Genomic DNA, 18,443 nt, shown 5'->3' with positions numbered 1-18,443 from the left:
CTGGAATGCTCACACAAGACTGAAAAGACAGGAAACTGCACGTCGATTTCGACTATTACAGCACTATTCCGCAATGGTTATCTTTTTTTTTTTTTTTTTTTTCCATCATGGTTATCATCAAATTCTAGCCTTTCAAATATATTAAATCTGTATCAAACCATAGCCTAATATATTTTTTTTACCATGTCATGCCCATGTCAAACTCTGAATTGAATTAATACTGATAGGTCAATATTTAACTCAATTGGGCACATATTACTATCTGACGTATTCGTTTCTAAACACTGCCCCATAATTAAGGTGCACGAAAAATCTTGCCATTAGTCACGTCACTTACAACTGATTTGTTTACTACGCCACAAAAATTATAACTACACTCCGTCCAAGGCACAAAGCGTTGCCAAAGGTGAGCTGGCACTTATCTATCCGCAGTTTAAGATAACTCCTTACATGACTCAATGCTTACTTCCACTTATCAGCCTTCGTATAAAACGTGTGTTTTGTAAAGATAGTCGGTAATCGTGTGAGGAGAAAAAAAAAAGTGCTAAGATTCCTTTCTGTGAGTGTAGGAATGTGAAGAGTTGATTACGTGGTAGGCCATTCATAACTGACATACTAATCGAGAGTTTATAATCAACTTCATTTCTATTTTATATTTTTTTTTGTTAACTTGAGCCGTGGAGATAAATAAACCCAATTATGAAAATTTTCAGGAATTACAGAAATATGCATAGTTCAATTTGGTAATGTTTACCCTTTTGAAACTCAACCCAAACTTGAAAGTATCATTGGATTGAATTTGAGTACCTGAGCATCAGAAGAAAAGAATAAATCCCAAAATTTACAGGTGGACAGGTGGAGAAAAATAAACGAACCATGGAAGAAATATTTTATGTAAACAAAAAGCATGCTTATTGTGCTCGTAAGCCTTCACGAAAATTATTTCCTTATGGTTCGATAATTGTATAACCTCTAACTAAAAGTTTTTCTAAAACAAAAAAAGGTTGAGGTATCAGTAGCTCGAATTTATAGCCTATAAGCAGCCGTTCATATTATTACGTCATACTATTTTTGGAAGAATTTTGCCAACAAGACCCTCCCTCCCATTTCAAATCACGGAGTCATGTTATGCTCACATTCTCTCTGCCACGATCCATTATGCGAACTCATTTTTTTTTCTTACCTCCTAATTTATCTATTTTTAAAACTCATACAATATATATAATTGACTTAACCTAAAGTTATATATACACATATATACATTTAATCTTCTATTACCGAATGGCATTTTAAGATTTGATACCGGGTCCGCGGAGGCGGTGTAAACATTAGTAGCATGGTAGCCGGGGAGCTAACAAAGGTGGTGGTGGTGTAGTGTCTTCAAGCTGCAGAGCCCGAATCCTTCCCTCGGCGAGGACGTCTACCAAGGGGACTGTGCTTTGCCACCTCCCAGGTCTTGTAGGAGGGGCGATTTCCCTGAAGAGCGGGCTGGCACAGGCCTTCAGCCCACCAAAGAATTTGATGCGCCTTCGGGCTATATACTCCGGCACAGAGGGAAGCTGGAGTTCTTGGTGTATGACAGTGTTTCTGGCCCTCTGTAGTGCTGTTCCACGACAATTCGCCGGAGGACGGAGTTCTGGTAGCTCTGCAGCTTTTCGAGCGTGGTTTTGTAAAGGTGGCACAGCAGAGGTGCACCATAGAGCAAAGTCGGGCGAATTATTGCTATGTAGACTTACAGCTTCAGCCTTAGAGAGAGTTGCGGGACTTGAGCAGATGATAGAGCCTGTAGGACTTCAGGCGGTCCAGTTTGAGTCTTTCCCGAACGTGACTAGAGAAGGTGAGGTACCTATCCAATGTGACGCCCAGGTAGAGAATGGAGATGGAGATGAGGTACTCCGCAGGTGATGGGGACTGGTGAGGAGAGGCTCTCGCCAACCCATACGACGAGAGATCATCAGTTGAGGTAATTTCCGATGAGTCGGCATAGGGCGGCGGGAAACTTGAATTCCTCCAGTCGGCGGAGTAGAAGCGAGTGCGAAACACCCTCGAAGGCTTGGCTGCAGTCTAGTGAGATGAAGGCTGTCGGACAGTTTTTCTTCATCTGTCATATGATGTGCGCTTGGAGCTTCGCCAGGTGGTGCTCACAGGCGACTCCCCGTTGGAATCCGGTCTGCTTTTGTGGGATGACGTTTTCCTCTCTGCAGTGTTCCATCAGGTGGTTGTTGATGAGCCGTTCAAACATCTTGCTCATGTGCGAGACGACACTGATCGGACGATAGTGCTCGGTCGAGTCTCCCTTCTTCCCCGGTTTGAGTAGAGGTACCACGATAGCTCGTTTCCATACAGTGGGAAAGTACGAGATCCGAATGCACCAGTTGAAGATATTGAGTAGGAAGCCTTTACCCTTCCTAGGATGCATTTTCATGAGTACATACGGGATTCCGTCCAGTCCCGAAGCCTTGTTCCCTTTGAAGCGTCGTAGTACAGACTCCAGATAGTTGAAGGAAGAGAATAGAGGCTTCTCGTTGGTGCTCGGTGGTCCGGGTTGTGAATGAGGTGCACTGGTCGTCTGTTCAGCATCCCTTGCTGCATAGTTTGTTGCAGAGTTCGGCCTGTTCCCCTGATGTCAGGAGATCGTCGCCTGATTTGAGGTGCACATTCCGCCTCTTGTTGACGAAGGTAATGCGAACTCAAACGATAAAGGTGCTTTATATATTTGCCAAACTACGACAAAGTCGCGCATGTGCAAGCTTATGGTCAGTACAAGGTGGACTGACTGTGGTTGACACACCAAGAGTCAGTTATTAGGCACAAGCCTGACCGGTTATGGACCAGCAATTGTGCTGCATCCACAGTGGCATAGTGTAGTGGGGGCTTAGTGGGGAGGAGTCGAAATTTCACAATAAATAATAATATCTTGTATAAATTTGAACCATTTTATTTCATGACTTTTTTGTTTGTAATCAGTACAATACACTATTAATATGACTTTCCATAAAGGTCTTAAGAATTACTGTATATTTTTTAATTACTTTAAAATTGAATATCTAAATATGGGAGCCACAAACTTTTCCTCCACCCCCGACAGCTGACACCCACCCTATGCCACTGTCCACAGGTATTAGCTTAATGTTGTTTTAAAACTGCTAACAGATAAATATTTGTACTATCTGTTTTAATTAATTAAAGAATTACCCAACTTAACTCTAGTTTACTGGGTATACAATGAATGTATTTACACCCTGTTGATAGAATTTTATAATGTATCAAATCTTGTCAATTAACTTTAGTGGTTTATTTTTTATTTACATTAAATAGCACAAACATACATTTATAAATACATCATATTTATAAACAATTAGACAATAAGTATCTGATAAAACTTCCAGAACAAAAGTGGAATTTATAGGTTTTCTTGTACTATTTCTATGAATTTTTGTAATCTACCATCTAAGTCTGGGGATACAGATGTTTGTTATATTCTTTGTTTTGTAGCTTTTGTAGGAATTGTGAATTTACAGTAAGGGGCAAATGTGTGAATCCAGCCTAAAGATTTAGATAAAATCAATAAACTGGATTTGATATTCCCACCAGTGTTTTATCCAAAAGTAAAACATTTTCCCCATACACTTATGTTTTTTTAAATTTTTATACACTACCATCAAAATAACCATTTATCAGAAACTATTTGACATTCACATTTCTATTAGGACTCAATATCAAGCTCGTTACATATGTAGTTTATAATGATTATTTTCCTAAGTAAAACAATTTTCAGAGGAGCCGAACCAACAGGGAGGTCTACGAGCTGTTTGGTGAGGGAGATATGATGCGGCACATAAGGCTGGGGAGGCTGCACTGGGCTGGCCATGTTGTCAGGATGTCAGCAGTTTAGATGCCGAGGAGGTTGCTAGACGGTAGGCTGCATCTGGCCAGAGCAAGAGGCAGACAAGGCTAAGATGGGAGGATGCCCTCATCAGGGATTCCAGAGAACTTCTGAGCATCCGCAACTGGAGAACGGCCGCACAAGATCGAGCTAAATGGCAAAGGCTCATTGAGGAGGCCAAGTTTCAAACTTCAGACTAGATAGATAGATAAACAATTTTCATGATATTTGTCCAAATAAATCCACAAAAGAATGACTACTCGATATTTGGAAAAAAAATTATTTGTTTTGGCAAAAAACTTTTTCAGAGAAATAATTTAACATGAATAACTCTATTAAGGTTCAAATTAGGGCTCATTATACTAACTATAACTTTATAACTACTAAGTTTATATTTCAGTGATTGTAATACTTTAGGACTTATTCCAGATAAATTAAAAAATATACAGTCTTCATTTTGAAAATTTTCCCATATTACCAAAATTATTGGTTTCTGAAAAAATTTTATCTCTGAAATTATTAAACTATTATGGCTCAAATTGAAACTGTTATGTGCACTTTGAAGTAGTCTATAATCATATTTCAATTACTAGTAATACTTTAGGAAATTGTACAACTTGTCAGTTGTAGTTTATTATTTCATTAACTTTTATTTTGTTTTTTTAAGTTGATAACTTAATTGTTATCAAGAAAAACCTTTCCAGCAAAGGTTTATTCAGAGAAATGTGGCTGTGAAACTTTGAAGAACTAAAATAGGAGATGATGACATACCAAATTGAACTTGTGAAAAGAGAAGAAGGTGATATTTAACATAATGTTTGAATAAAATAAATTTTCAGAGGAATAGGAAGTAGTAAAATAATGTTTTTTCACTAGAAAAGACGAATCTTCAGTTTGCGAAGGATTTTACTGAGTCATTGTTCTATAAGAAAATATTACTTGCACCAGCAATAATAAAATTTATGAGAATCTTAACTGCTTAGCATCATTATGGCAGGCATTATATTGTGTCAACTAGTCTTCATTTACCAAAGCATTAATTTGTATTGCCAGACCTATCATTGTCCATCTGTAAATGATTTTATTAAATAATTAACAATAGAGTCAGAGTCTATGAAGAAGTATATGGACTTAGATCAAGTACAAACCATTTAATTCATTACAAAGTAACATTTCATTCAATTAACAGCAAAATAAAAAGAAAGAGGAGAGTATAGAGATGCCATGATATGCACATAAACATTTCTTAACTTAAAGAAGGGAAGTAAACAAGTCTCTCATTTCTACCTTTTCAATTACACTACATGAAAAATAGAATTATAAGGAAAAAAAAAAAGAACGTAGCAGAAGAAATGAACTTTCTAAAAAATAAAATACCAAGTCAATTTCCCCAAAAAATCAAACTATCTGTTCAGATTTCTGAGCAATCTTTTCATTTTTCATTAAAAATTTAAACATACACATATTACTCCAACACTTCAGAATGTATGACATGTAATTTTTAAATCAATAAATCATTGAAAGGAAGTTAGAGACAAGGCATAGTTGCTGGAGATTTTCCATAAAACTATTATATTGGAAATCATATTTTTTTTTATTTAAAAAAAAAGCCAGATTTTTGAATTCTTCAAAGTATATAATCTATTTTTAGCATTAACAAAAATTTTTGACCGCTAGCATATTTTTTGTTTTATGATGATGTTATATGAAATTTTTATTCAAAAAAGGAAATATGAAAGTACATTACTAATTTAATAGGTATTACAAAGTTGCATTCATGTATCAAATCTAAAAGGAGTATTTATAAAGAGTATTTCAACCACTTAAACTAGGGACGAGGGAAAACAATCAGCCTAAAGTAGTGTTGTTTACCTCATATTCATTGATATGAAGGATTTGGATTACTTTCCTTACATACCATGAAAGAGAAAGTATACTTTGTATAATGCACTAAGGATGTAATGTTAAATCACATTTTTTTCTCATTTATTTAATCTTAACTAATGTGAGAACAATCAAATTTCAATTAGAATGCTTGTAAATTTTTGAATAAAACTTACTTTATTTATGTTTTCCTGTTAAACTTTTCTGCATGTTTACTTCAATTTATTTTTTCTTCAGCTCTTTCTACTTAAACTCAATACCATGAGATTTATTTTATAAGCTTTTTAACATTGAAACACCATATAATTTATATTTGAATGTGGAAAAAAAAGGTGTTTTGCATTTCTCATTATGGGGCCATAAAGGTTTGTCCAATTGGTCAAGATCAACTAAAGATCTAAGGAGAAAGTAACTAGAAACATAAAAATATAAAATAAAATGGTTTCTTAACGATAAAAATACCCCCTATACCTGTAAGTACAGAATTAAAATTCAGGTCGCAAACATTTCCATTTATTATTTAATGTTTATGGTAAATTATTAGGTGAATGGAAAATGAAATAATAGAAAATTGGTTGATAAATTTTTTTAAAAAATTCCTAGTAGGCTTTAGATGATAAAGGGGTAAATATAATGGGATGAGTCATACCCACGGTCAAGATTTTTATATAACTGCATCGATTGTTTGGACACATTTTTTAAAGATCTGCTTACAATTTTATATTTGAATGATTTCAATAACATAAATAAATAAAAATAAAACAATTGAAATAGTCTCAATTTCATTGAAACATATCTGAGTCTTATGTAAACTAAAATTACACACAAAAAAATCAGAAAACAATATTGTTGGATGAAAGTTTCATATTATTAAATAAATTTAAAGGCAGTGTAACTCGCGTACCAAGCCATTGAGGAAAACTTAAAAAATATATATAGATAGAACTTTCAAGAAAAAGTCAGGAATTAATTTGTTTCAATTCTTTTTTTGAAATTTTTAAAAGATAATTTTATAATTATAACAATATTTTAAGTGACGTAAGATTAGGTTTCATTCAAACAAATTTAGAAATAATCTGAAGTTAATCATAATGCAAGACATGTCACAAAATAATTTGTTTGGATTTTAATCATTAAATTAACGTCAATTAATTGTTAAAAAGTGTTTCACATCATGTTTTTATCCATTAACATAAATATGTTTAACACATTTACCTGCTTACTGTTTCTTATTTTTAAAGATATGGTTATTTTCATATTCATTTATTTACTTTTTAATCTTCCCTCCAATTTCTTTCTTAGTTCAGATTTCATTGTTAGCATATTAGTAGTATATTTGAATATTTTAGCTATCTGTCAGTATATTTGGAGTTTTTTTCTGTATTTTGTGTGAATTTTTATGACATAAAAATTTGGGCTCTGGTCATATCATATAAAAAGTGAAAATGTGTTAAGTTAAAAATAATTTTACATAGTAACAATATTTTTTTTTTCAATATCCAAAGTAAATTATATTAACTATGGTTTATTGCCATCTCAAGGTCAGATTTCTTCACAATGCCACTCTTTGAGCTAAACTCTTTGGGTTTTGAACAGAAGTATTCTTTAACTCTATTTTGAACCTTGTTGCAAGCATTGAAGGCATTTCCTTGAACATAGTCATTGACTGGAACAGAAGGAAGGTGCTAAGTCTGAACTGTTCACAGGGTGAGGGAGAAGCTCAATTCCATATAGTTTTGAATTTGTTTGTCTTATGTAACAAGAAATGTTAGGTCAGGCAATATCTTGTTGGAACAAAACCCAATTTCCGTTAACTAATCCTGAGCAATATTCATACATTATTTGTTTCTTTCTCCTTATTTTCTAGTTATTCTATGTTTATTAATTTTATTCATAATGATTGTTAACTTATTTTTTGTACTTAGCCCTGATGAGGGCCTAAAATTCTGACCAAAAGGTTGGTACTAAAAAAATTAGTTATATTAATTTGTGTTCTGATTGCACCCTATCTTCTCCTCATATAATAATTATAGTCAACAAACATATGTGTACATATATAACGGGTTGATAATTGTTACATTAGAAGGTAAGTGAAGCAAGATAGATCATGTTAAATAAAATTATTCCAAATTACTTTGGCATTTTTACAATGTTTCACCAAAATTGAACAAGTCGTTCTTTAAAGTGATAATGACCCCTTCCCTTTCCCACTCCTCCATAGAGTTCTAAAGATTGAACACTAAGGAATCACTATTAACCCAATCAGGAGTACCAATATTCATTACAATATATCATATGAAGTGTCTTGAAATGCTGATGGATACCCTCACACGTAACAAGGAGAAGATTTTGAAATATAATTTTCTTTGACAGTACTTTTCATTGACCGATGAAAATTTTTCATATGACAGCAGACCATCTCTACATTTAAATCAAATTGTTGCAAATATTTATTGAGAATTTTGGTTAATTTTCACCCAATAAATGAATTTAATATCATTTGTTGTCAAAAATAATATTCCCAGGAATGAAGTATGATAGAAGTGGTTCCTCGTCATAGAGGATTTAATTAAGATGTTTTTTAAATTAAAAATTATAAATAACTATACTGTAATATACCAAATTTTAAAATATAGAAGTAAGGTATGTAACACAAATAAGCTTTTCAACAGAAAATAATAAAATTTCAACAGAATATATTTCTCTTATGCATTGAAATTTAAAACTGTATTTAACCTAAAAATACAATTAGTTAACATGATGTGAGTAGAATAATGGCATTATACAAACTTGTAGAGAATCTACTCATTGGTAGAATTCCAATAACATTTCTAGATTAAATGGCCTCCAGGCCATCGTTTTTTCAGATACCTCGGAGGACTACGAGGAACTGAAGAGATAACAAAGTTAAAAAGTTGTGGGTTTAGGTGTATAGGGATTTCATTATAGAAGGATTGATAGCTGGTTTGGGCTAGATTGGCTGCATATGGAATATTAAAGACTTTCTGGTTGATTTTTATGTTTCTTAAGGTGTACTATATGTCTAAATTCTATAAAAAACCTGAAACTTCATCGAATTTGGTAGATTTCTGCAATGTTAGCCTTAGTTGTTTAGTGAGCGACATCAAATGTTTACACAAGTACTATTATATTTATTTATTACTGTCCAAAGAATATCACATTGGAATCAATTTGTCTCGATCATAGTTACCTAGTTATACTTCTCCATCCCATCTTCGCAGGATATGTGATTGGTACATTTTTTTTAGCACAGTAGAGCTATTCTACTTGTAGAACAGTTTCAATTTCTACATATCAATTTGAGGATTGATATAAGAAAATTCTAATGATCGTATCATTCCCTGTCCATTTTTCTTCTATAGATGGACGAGGGATGACTATGGAGATACTAATAATAATTCTCATGGAACTATAGTAAGTTTAAGCATTTCTTGCCCATTGGTGGACCCAGAGAGGATACAGGTGGTATATGCTCCCCAAAGAAAAAGAAAATTTTACTTTTTGGAATGATTTTATATCATACCTTCACATTTTTATCCAAAACAAAACTAAATATTGGGGTCCAAATTCCACTTGACTCCACATGATATATTTAATACATATATACAGAATATACAAATTTCATTGAAGTGTATTTATAAAACATTCACTTTTTCCTAATAAATGGAACTTAACTTATACCACTATCATTCTTTAAGGACATATACCACTATCAGTCTTTAAGGACTAAAGACAAGAGACAGCACCATATCAACATCATTTGGCCTAATTCATTTTTGAGGAGTTCCAAAAACAAAATTTATATAATCATTAATGAAAATCATTTAACCCAATTTTTAACTTAAAAGCTGTAAAATTCTCGTCTGATTATAAAAAAAAAGTTATGTAATTATTTTACAATAAACAATTCAAACAAGATAAAAACAAAAGAACAATTTTGTTGTATCATAATTCTCCAAACACCAACTCATTCCTAATCCTAGGTATTTTCATATTTATTCTTATCTTCAGAATAAATGCCCCTACTGTTAAAATAGGCATAAATATTTATATGCAATGATTTACTGAATACATCAAATTTTATTCATACTGTTCGCAGAATTTTTAAATCTTCAAAAATTAAAAATCAATATTGTTGCTTTCTTTGAGAGTGACCAACAATAAGGTCTGCACTTTGAATTTTAAATAATATTTTTAAAAACCTTTAGAGACCGAAAGTTTAATCAATGTAAAGCAGTAAAACAAAGTTTTTTTAGAATATGTAACCGATTTAAGATATGTAATAAAATAATAAGTGGTTGAAAAAAACAATTAAATAATGTGGGCCTTATATTGGTTACGTACCATATTGAGATGAAAAATTAACAATAAATCAAAGTCAATTAAGAAACACTATTTATCATTAATAATAAACTAAATATAATTAAAACAAAATATTAACATCAAAAGCAAAATTAAAAAAACAAAAGTTAAGAATGGAAGAAAGAAATGTAGTTGAAAATAAAAGGTATATGTAACACATTTCTGATATGTTTAATTCCAATACCACCAAATACCATTTTATAAAGTATTATTTATCAATAAATAATTCGTCATACAAGGTTAGGATTCGCATGTGGATCACCAATTTCAATGAAACTTTTTTTTGGTGATACTAGGTCGAAAAATATTATGCACATGTTTAACGGTTCTTGCTAATGTGCCCTAGGAAAAGGAAAGAAAAAAATATTTTGGAAGATTGCTGATTGACCTTGTGTTTTATTAATAAATGGAATATAGTATGGGTGCGGTAAAAAAAAACAAACTCAAGTACTGACAACTATTTTAATGAGCAAATGTTTCACCCCACGTTGCAGGGCTTCATCAGGGCTGTTTTGAGTCAAAGTCAAAGTCTGACTTATTTGTTTGTCGGACACCCACACCCGGACCATATTCCATTTATTAAAAGAATACTGTAAAACATTTTAGGAATTTTTATATTATTGTATTCCGCCTTTGCTCTGCATGTAATGGTTTTTATATACTAATTTATTTATTATTTTGTGTATAATAAGGTCAAAAGATTGTTTATTGTATTAAATAAATTTAAGTGTACAAAATATTACAAAAACCAATACCAAACCATCTAGTAAAGTAGATGAAAAAATTTTGTTTAGAAAAATTCAAGCAAGATTTGTTTTTAGTGTCTTTGAAACCCTTAAATACAAATTTTCATAGAAATAAAAAATATTTAGGCTTGATTTTTGGGGGATATTTTATATAGTCGACAGAAACTTGTGTCATGTGGGTAGATTATTCAAACAATTCAGAACAAATGACCATGTGAAATGCACCAGATTAAATATATTTTGTTGTTTTGTTAAAATTTGTATATCAGCGTTTCTTAGGATACTAAAAACTAATTTGACTTGCTTTTTCTAAAAGAAACTTTTTTTGATTAACAATACAGGAATTGATTTTTGGTTTTTGTGATTTTGAATACATTTAAACTCAACAAATACAACAGACTACATTTTTTTGTTATTCTACATTTAAAAGCAAATCAATTGGTATTTTATAACCCCACAATGCCAAAAGAAAAGCACAGTATTAAAATAATTTAGACCAACAAACCTAACAAAGTGGGACAAAATATTTTGTTTATGGAAAAATAAAGTTAATATTCGTTTTTCACACAAGAAAATAATCTCTGAATATGAATTATTATGATGATCGAAAAATAAGATGTTTTTTCTAATAATTTTCACCTTACTGGGTTCTTAGATCTTTTTTTATGAAATCACAAAAATTAAAAATCACAAACGTCTAAGAAAATATTCTTTATTCAATACTGCTTTACCCTACAAAAGGGCATAAAATCTAAACGATATCCATGTGGCTTGAATTGGCAGAAAATCAACTTTCTAACAGTTGTAGTTATATTGGATTTGGAGAACATTGTGAGGAGATATGAGGAAAAGGTCTAACATTTTTTAAAATAATTTTTTCTCAGCTTCTATGGCACATTAGCAAGAACCCTTGAACACTTGCCTAGTATCACCAAAAGTTTCATTGAAATAAGTGATCCCATGTGGATAGCCTTCTCTTGTTAGTTATAATTTGGAAATCAAGGAGATTACTAAACGGTTAAGGAAATTGGATTAATTTTATGAATAAAGATTTTAAGAGATAACTGTTAGTATTGCCATCATATAATATATATACTTGGCTCAGATAATTAAGATAATGAAAGTTATGAATTAATGATATCAAAAGTTCTCACCTGTTTTAGCCTGAAATGACGAAAACCGCCGCATGAAGTCTCAGCTGATGATTTTTTCCTGCATATGATTCATTACTACACTTCACTACACTTCACCACACCACACTTCACCACACCTAAAAATAAAATAGATATGAATTAACACAAATAAATTTCATTAGAAAGAATTATTAATATATATATATTAATACAATGTTCATCTTTTTATTTTAGGTCAATTTGTAAAAAATAAAATATTCAAGTAGTCTTCATTATGATGCAATTAATTTATGAAAAAGTATTTTAATATGGATAAAATGGACTATGTAACTACTGGAAAGATGAACCTGAAGAAGGGGGAAGAGCTCCGAAATGTTGATAAAGGAATATTATTGCATAATAATGAAATTGTAAGGATTTCTTAACAAAAACTGACCTCAAATAAAAAATGATATATTACTAGATATTATAAAATTATTATTTATTTTACCATTTCTCTTATTAGTAGAAGCTTTATGATCACATTAATTGTTCTATAAATCAGTAAATTTACAGTATTAAAGAGCTGAGGTTATTCCATGATTTTTTTTGATTTTTTTTTTTTATAAGACAACAGATTGGTCTTATGAGAATGAAATAGAAACAATTCAACAAATATTTTTTTTTTAAAGAAAAAATATTAAGACACAAGCTAAGTTCTATATAGAAGCCGTCAGAATATTTTCTCTAATACATGTTGCTCGCAGAATATTATTTTATCAAATTAAATCATTATCAAAATAAATTATACACCATCATTGACAGATAGTACTAAAAAGGCATTTATAATCAAAATATAAAATAATAATAAATTGTAAAACTATCTTAGATACATAAAGGGTATATTAGAAATGATGGGTAAGCAAAATGTAGTATATACATTTGATCGTCCGAATTGTAACCTAATGTATATAGGAAGCTTAGGGGAAAAAAGCAAATGATACATATCTCTCACCTAAATTCAAGATTTTATAATCTGGGGCATACCTATTATTCAATATAATTTTTTTTAAAAATGTAAAAATCCAAATTAGTAACTCAGTTTACAACAGCCTTTCATAATTGTTAGACTATATAGATGAATCGGACATTGTTGCTTGTTCACTCCTAACATTAGAAGAGGCATTCTTATCATTGATGAAATTGACAAGGATTTATGTTTCAAAGAAGAAAAAACTAAATATATGAGGACATGTAGGTCTATAACCAATGAAACCCAGCAGTTTGTAGAAATAGGTTCTTTAAAGTTCCAGAAAGTGAATAATTTCTCTTATCTGAGAAGCAATTATGAAGCATGGGAAGGCGATGGTTCAAGTTGCAGTATAGAAAACCAACAATTATTTGTAAATACATTATAGTTGTATTGTAGTAGTACAAGGCCATTAATGAGTTGCTGAAACTATTTTTTGCTTTTGTTGATCACAACCCAGAACATCTTCTAATTCATTTCAGGTCAATCATCTCTGTATATAATAAAATAATTATTAATGTTAATAGATTCTATTTTGTGCTTCAGAAATATCTAAGGAGTTAATTTTTTTCTGAATGAACAAAAATTATCTTATGTAATGCCCTGATGAGACCAGTACTCACTCCTGCCTCTGAAATATGGACTATATCGAAGAACAAGGAAAAATGGATAGCTGTCTTTGAAAGAGTGCCGCTGCACTGAATTTTTATTAATTCAAATGATCAATGGAGAAGATGTAACAACAGTGAAATTTATTTAATATGAAATTTAACAATATTGAAGGAACATGAATTAATCATCTAGATAAAAATTAACAGATTGAGATGGGCTGGCCACATGGCTAGAATTAGAAAAGAGGATCCTGCTATAAAACTTGCCAACAAGGTAAATATTCAATGTATGAACCCCTCCATTCGTAATGTAGACATCAATTTTATTCAGCAATCACTTTTCACTCCTCTATAATGGTCATAAAATATGAATTTATAGATTCACGATTCCAGAACAAAATTTTACGGGTGAGTCATTTATGTTGGGAGAAAGTTACATAATATTGCTTTTGGCTGAACATATACATAAAAGAGTTAATGAAACATTATATTATAAAAAAATTTAATTCAGAATTCAAAAAATTTTAGTAAAAAAATATTAATTATTTACTCAAAATTTGAGTTTATGCATTTCAATATATGTATAATCTAAAATTGAATGAAGAAAAAACTGTCCATGGGCTGTCCTCGGCTTTTCACTGAGACTAGGGTACATTTCTTCTACTTTGGCACCATAGTCACAGGTCAGCCCAAGATGATCTTTGAAATTCAACACACCATCTGCCGATTTCCAGTTTTCCTTTTGTTTTGATTTTTAGGATTTTTTATATGATTCTGAAACAACTTTTTATATACTGATATAATTACTAATCAATTTAATATTAAACCTTATTTAATAATCTGCAACATTTTTCATATAAAAATTGAAAGATCTTTTTGTTGTTAAGCTACATGTGAATAAGTTTTGTGAACAAAATGTTTTAGACATCAATATAAGAATCTTAATAACTTTCCATAGTAAACTAGATGTTATCATCCATAGTAAAAGTCGATCTTAATTAGTTTTATTTTAATATGTAGTAATTTTTATCAAATGTGAAAAGTTTAGATTGAAAATTGAGTGTATATCATTGCTTAAGCTGTGGTACCTTCATTAGTAAAAAAAAATCATTGTACCATTAAAACAAGGAAAAAATCTACACATCGTTTTAGAAACCTTACAAAAGGATTTCCGAAGTTAGAAACAATTTGATATGTATCCAACAAAACGACGGTTGAGACGAGATTTCCTGAGAATAATACATTTAATTTTTTTTTAATAGAATAAAAATCATGTTATTGACTTTTTTGGAGCTACAAGGTATCATCTCTTAAGTGGCAATGTGCAAATAACTCTATTTTTTTTGTTTTTGTTCTTATTATTATTAATCCCTTCTTAAGGGAAACTTCCATTTAACAGGAAAAATTCATCTCCCCTAGGGTTATCTGTTACATAGAAGTATCAATGAAGAAGGGAGGTGGACAGTAAATAAAGGATTAATATGAAGTTCAATACTTAAAAATATAGTGGCGTTGAAAATAGTAATGAGGTAAACACTCTTTTTAATAATTCTGTGATCAAGCATTAAATAACGAATTTAAGTATCTATGTGGGTATATCAGGACATAAGGCAATACAGGATATGTGAATATGGTAATCTGGCTTAAAAATGTTTAAAGTATAAATTTCATAATATTAATTTAATGAAGTAACAAAATTCTGTACAGTATAATTTATTAATACATTTGATTGTGATAGTAAATGTTTGTAGAAAAATGTGTAACAGGTGAAGGAATAAACTAAAATGTTGATGGAGCAGAAAAAAACTATGACTAAAAGAAGTGATGAAAGGAGGATTTTTTTCAATGCTGCATTTTCACTCACCTTTTTAAGCACTGAATGATCAAAACCTGACTGTACAGTCTTAGCTGAGGAAAATAAGACGTCTTCTCCCTGGAAACTGATCTTTAAAATACACCACACGGCACTACACTATCACGCACCTGAATATAAAATAAATAAAAATTAATATTAGCGAACTTCATCTTAAAGTTATCTTAAGTAAATCGAATATACTTTAGAAAATCATATATTTTCAGGTACTATTTTAATTGTTAAATGGATATTTATTTAATTTAGGATATCTCTTTTTTAAAAAGGTTGTTGCTATCTTATGATCTCATAACTTATGGGGAAAATGTTTCATTTCAGGAATCATATCAATTAATTTGAGTTTTTTACTAATAGCAGATATGAAATAACATTGTGATATTAAATTGAAAAATTTGCAGAAAAACATCCTAATAGATTTAAAATAAACCAGCTTTTACTTATGCACTAAAATGAAATTTAATTTAATAACAGTATATAATAATTTTATTTTTAATGATGAGTTAATAGTTAACCATTGATATATATAAATGGAGATGGTTGAGGGTGTGGTCAGTGAAGAACACAAACAGTAAAACTTATTCATTAGTGCCAACATTTCGGCCAGAATTTCAAATCTTCATCAAGGCTAAGAACAAAACACAAGACACCTTATGATTGTTATCTTGTTTTTAGTTCGTAGCCCTGATAAAGGCTTTATCCCTACAAACTCTGGCCAAAACGCTGGTACTAATAAATAAGTTTTTACATATTTGTGATCTTTACTGCCCCCAACCATCTTCTTCTCATTTACAATTTTATTTTTATTTGAAATTTCATAAAAGTAATTTTTTAAAAAAATTATTAGATAGTTTAGTTTTCAAATATGTTACTAGTCTATCATTAAATTATATATAAAATTAAATAAGGAACAATCAAATCAAATCATAGCCAGTCTTATAGACATAAATCACAAAATCATATCAAATAGTAATTCTAAAAACAGGTAAACCCAAGTTAATCTTCTTAACAGTCATTCCCAATAAACCTCCTTACTTTTTATTAATGGATTTCAAATGAATGATAAATAATTTCTTATATGATTCAAGCATATATTACTGGGATGGAGGTAAAAGTGAGATTTTTTCAAATATGAAGTTTTCAGCGATCTACCATTGCCTGAACCAAATCTACACTATTCTATTGATGAAATTTTGAAATTATAAACAATTAACCAATAATTATTGCTAACTTCACAATTTTACTACCACTTAAGTATACATCTCGTTCAGGCACAGATAGCAAAATAACTTGTCATCTATGTAAACATTTCACTAGATCAGATTTACTTTTAAACTGATGATGATATATAATTATAGAAAAATATACTCACAATCAATGATCTTTAACATATCATATTGTACTTAAAAACACAAATTAATTAGATATCTACTTAATATAGTATTTAATTAACTACTTAATTAATAATGTATTAATATCATTTAAACAAGAATAATTATTCTAAAGAACATGGATAATTCATTAAAGTAGTATACTTGAATAATTTATTTGAAACACTAATTAATAAAATCGAATTACTATTTTAATATTTAAAAACATACAGAATTGTTATACTACTGGACTAAGAATAATAACATGAAGAATGGCTATATACATTTACTATCAATCTTTAGAGGCTGAATTTGTTTCAAAATGGAACTTAGTTAATACCATTATCTTCATAGGTAATTCAGTGGTAATATTAAATAAAACAAAGCATTCAATGGAACATATTTTAAAGAGATATAGCTATGTCCATACTATTCTGTTTAAATACTGACTTCAAAATACTTACTTTATGCACTAGGCAACTTGAATGGCAGCCTTAGTTTAATATTTCAGGAGAAGAAAAGAAAAATTTCTAGAGCCAAAATCCTAAGTTCTGCCAACTGTATAGAAAAAATATATGTGTATAATCCTACAAATCATGCAAAAATTTTATTCCACTTAATTTAGTTATGAAAAATATATTGTAAAATTCAATTAATTTATATACAATGTATTAACTTATGTCATATATATAAATAAATTATATATTTTAGATTAAGAAACTTTGTATATTTCTTGAATGTCTATGAATAACTTATCACTTACTTGATAATATCACATACTGACAATATATAATAAGATACTGTTTAAATATTAAGTGAATTTACTGTTACAACTATAAATAATTAATTGAATAGTAGAATACTTGAAGATATATTAAATAAAATAAGATATTAAAAAAAATAATCTCTAATATAAATAATAATGTTTATACAATATAATTTAATATATTTTTTAGAAACATTAAATTTATATATGACTAATATTTATTAAATGCAATTTACATATTCAATAAAGAATATATGATGTTTTTTGAATGGACTTTACATGATGATCAGTGAGCCAACCAGACTAACTTAATTTTCTTTGGATAGGTAAAGGTTATTTCTAACAATTTAAAGCAACATAATTAAAAACAATAACTGTAATAACACATAAAATGCTTATTTAAATTTTATGACAAACTGTACTTTTTGAAAGTGGCTTTGAATTTATTCATTACTTTGAATAATTATTATGATTGGCTGAACCTTAATTGGTATATTAATTTGTATTAGTAACAATTTTTTTATGAATAATGTCAGCTCATCTAAATACTCCACAGATTTTATCAGCTTATGCTCTTTAAAGAATATTTTTAAAGTTTTGACAAAACATTTTCTTCGAATAATTTAATAAAAATATGTGTATGAGGTAAAACGTTTGATATGTCGTTTTATTCATTGCATCCACTCCATTATCAAATAATTTCATCATATTCAAGCGTGTTTTCAAACATTGCTCCACTTAATTAAATTATGGTCCATTCAACTAAAATAAAACAATTTCTGTTC

General features: G+C 29.9%; 1 protein-coding gene across 1 annotated transcript in view; it reads right to left on the bottom strand.

The window, feature by feature from the left end:
* Positions 1 to 17,450, bottom strand: part of raskol (Ras GTPase-activating protein raskol) — a 758,358-nt gene extending 740,908 nt beyond the window's left edge. Inside the window, exons 1-3 of the mRNA XM_067050212.1 lie at positions 17,357 to 17,450; positions 15,517 to 15,635; positions 12,054 to 12,169 (exon numbers count right to left, since the gene is read on the bottom strand). Of these exons, the coding sequence (XP_066906313.1) occupies positions 12,054 to 12,087 (34 nt within the window). The 5' untranslated portion in view covers positions 12,088 to 12,169; positions 15,517 to 15,635; positions 17,357 to 17,450. The remainder of the gene's footprint in view (positions 1 to 12,053; positions 12,170 to 15,516; positions 15,636 to 17,356) is intronic.
* Positions 17,451 to 18,443: the final 993 nt, after the last annotated feature.

Source organism: Halyomorpha halys, unplaced genomic scaffold (assembly GCF_000696795.3).
Source record: "Halyomorpha halys isolate HHAL.00 unplaced genomic scaffold, Hhal_1.1 Scaffold550.1, whole genome shotgun sequence".
NCBI lineage: Eukaryota > Metazoa > Arthropoda > Insecta > Hemiptera > Pentatomidae > Halyomorpha > Halyomorpha halys.
The sequence above is the reverse complement of the archived record's forward strand: the minus strand, read 5'-3'. Positions and strand labels throughout refer to the sequence as shown.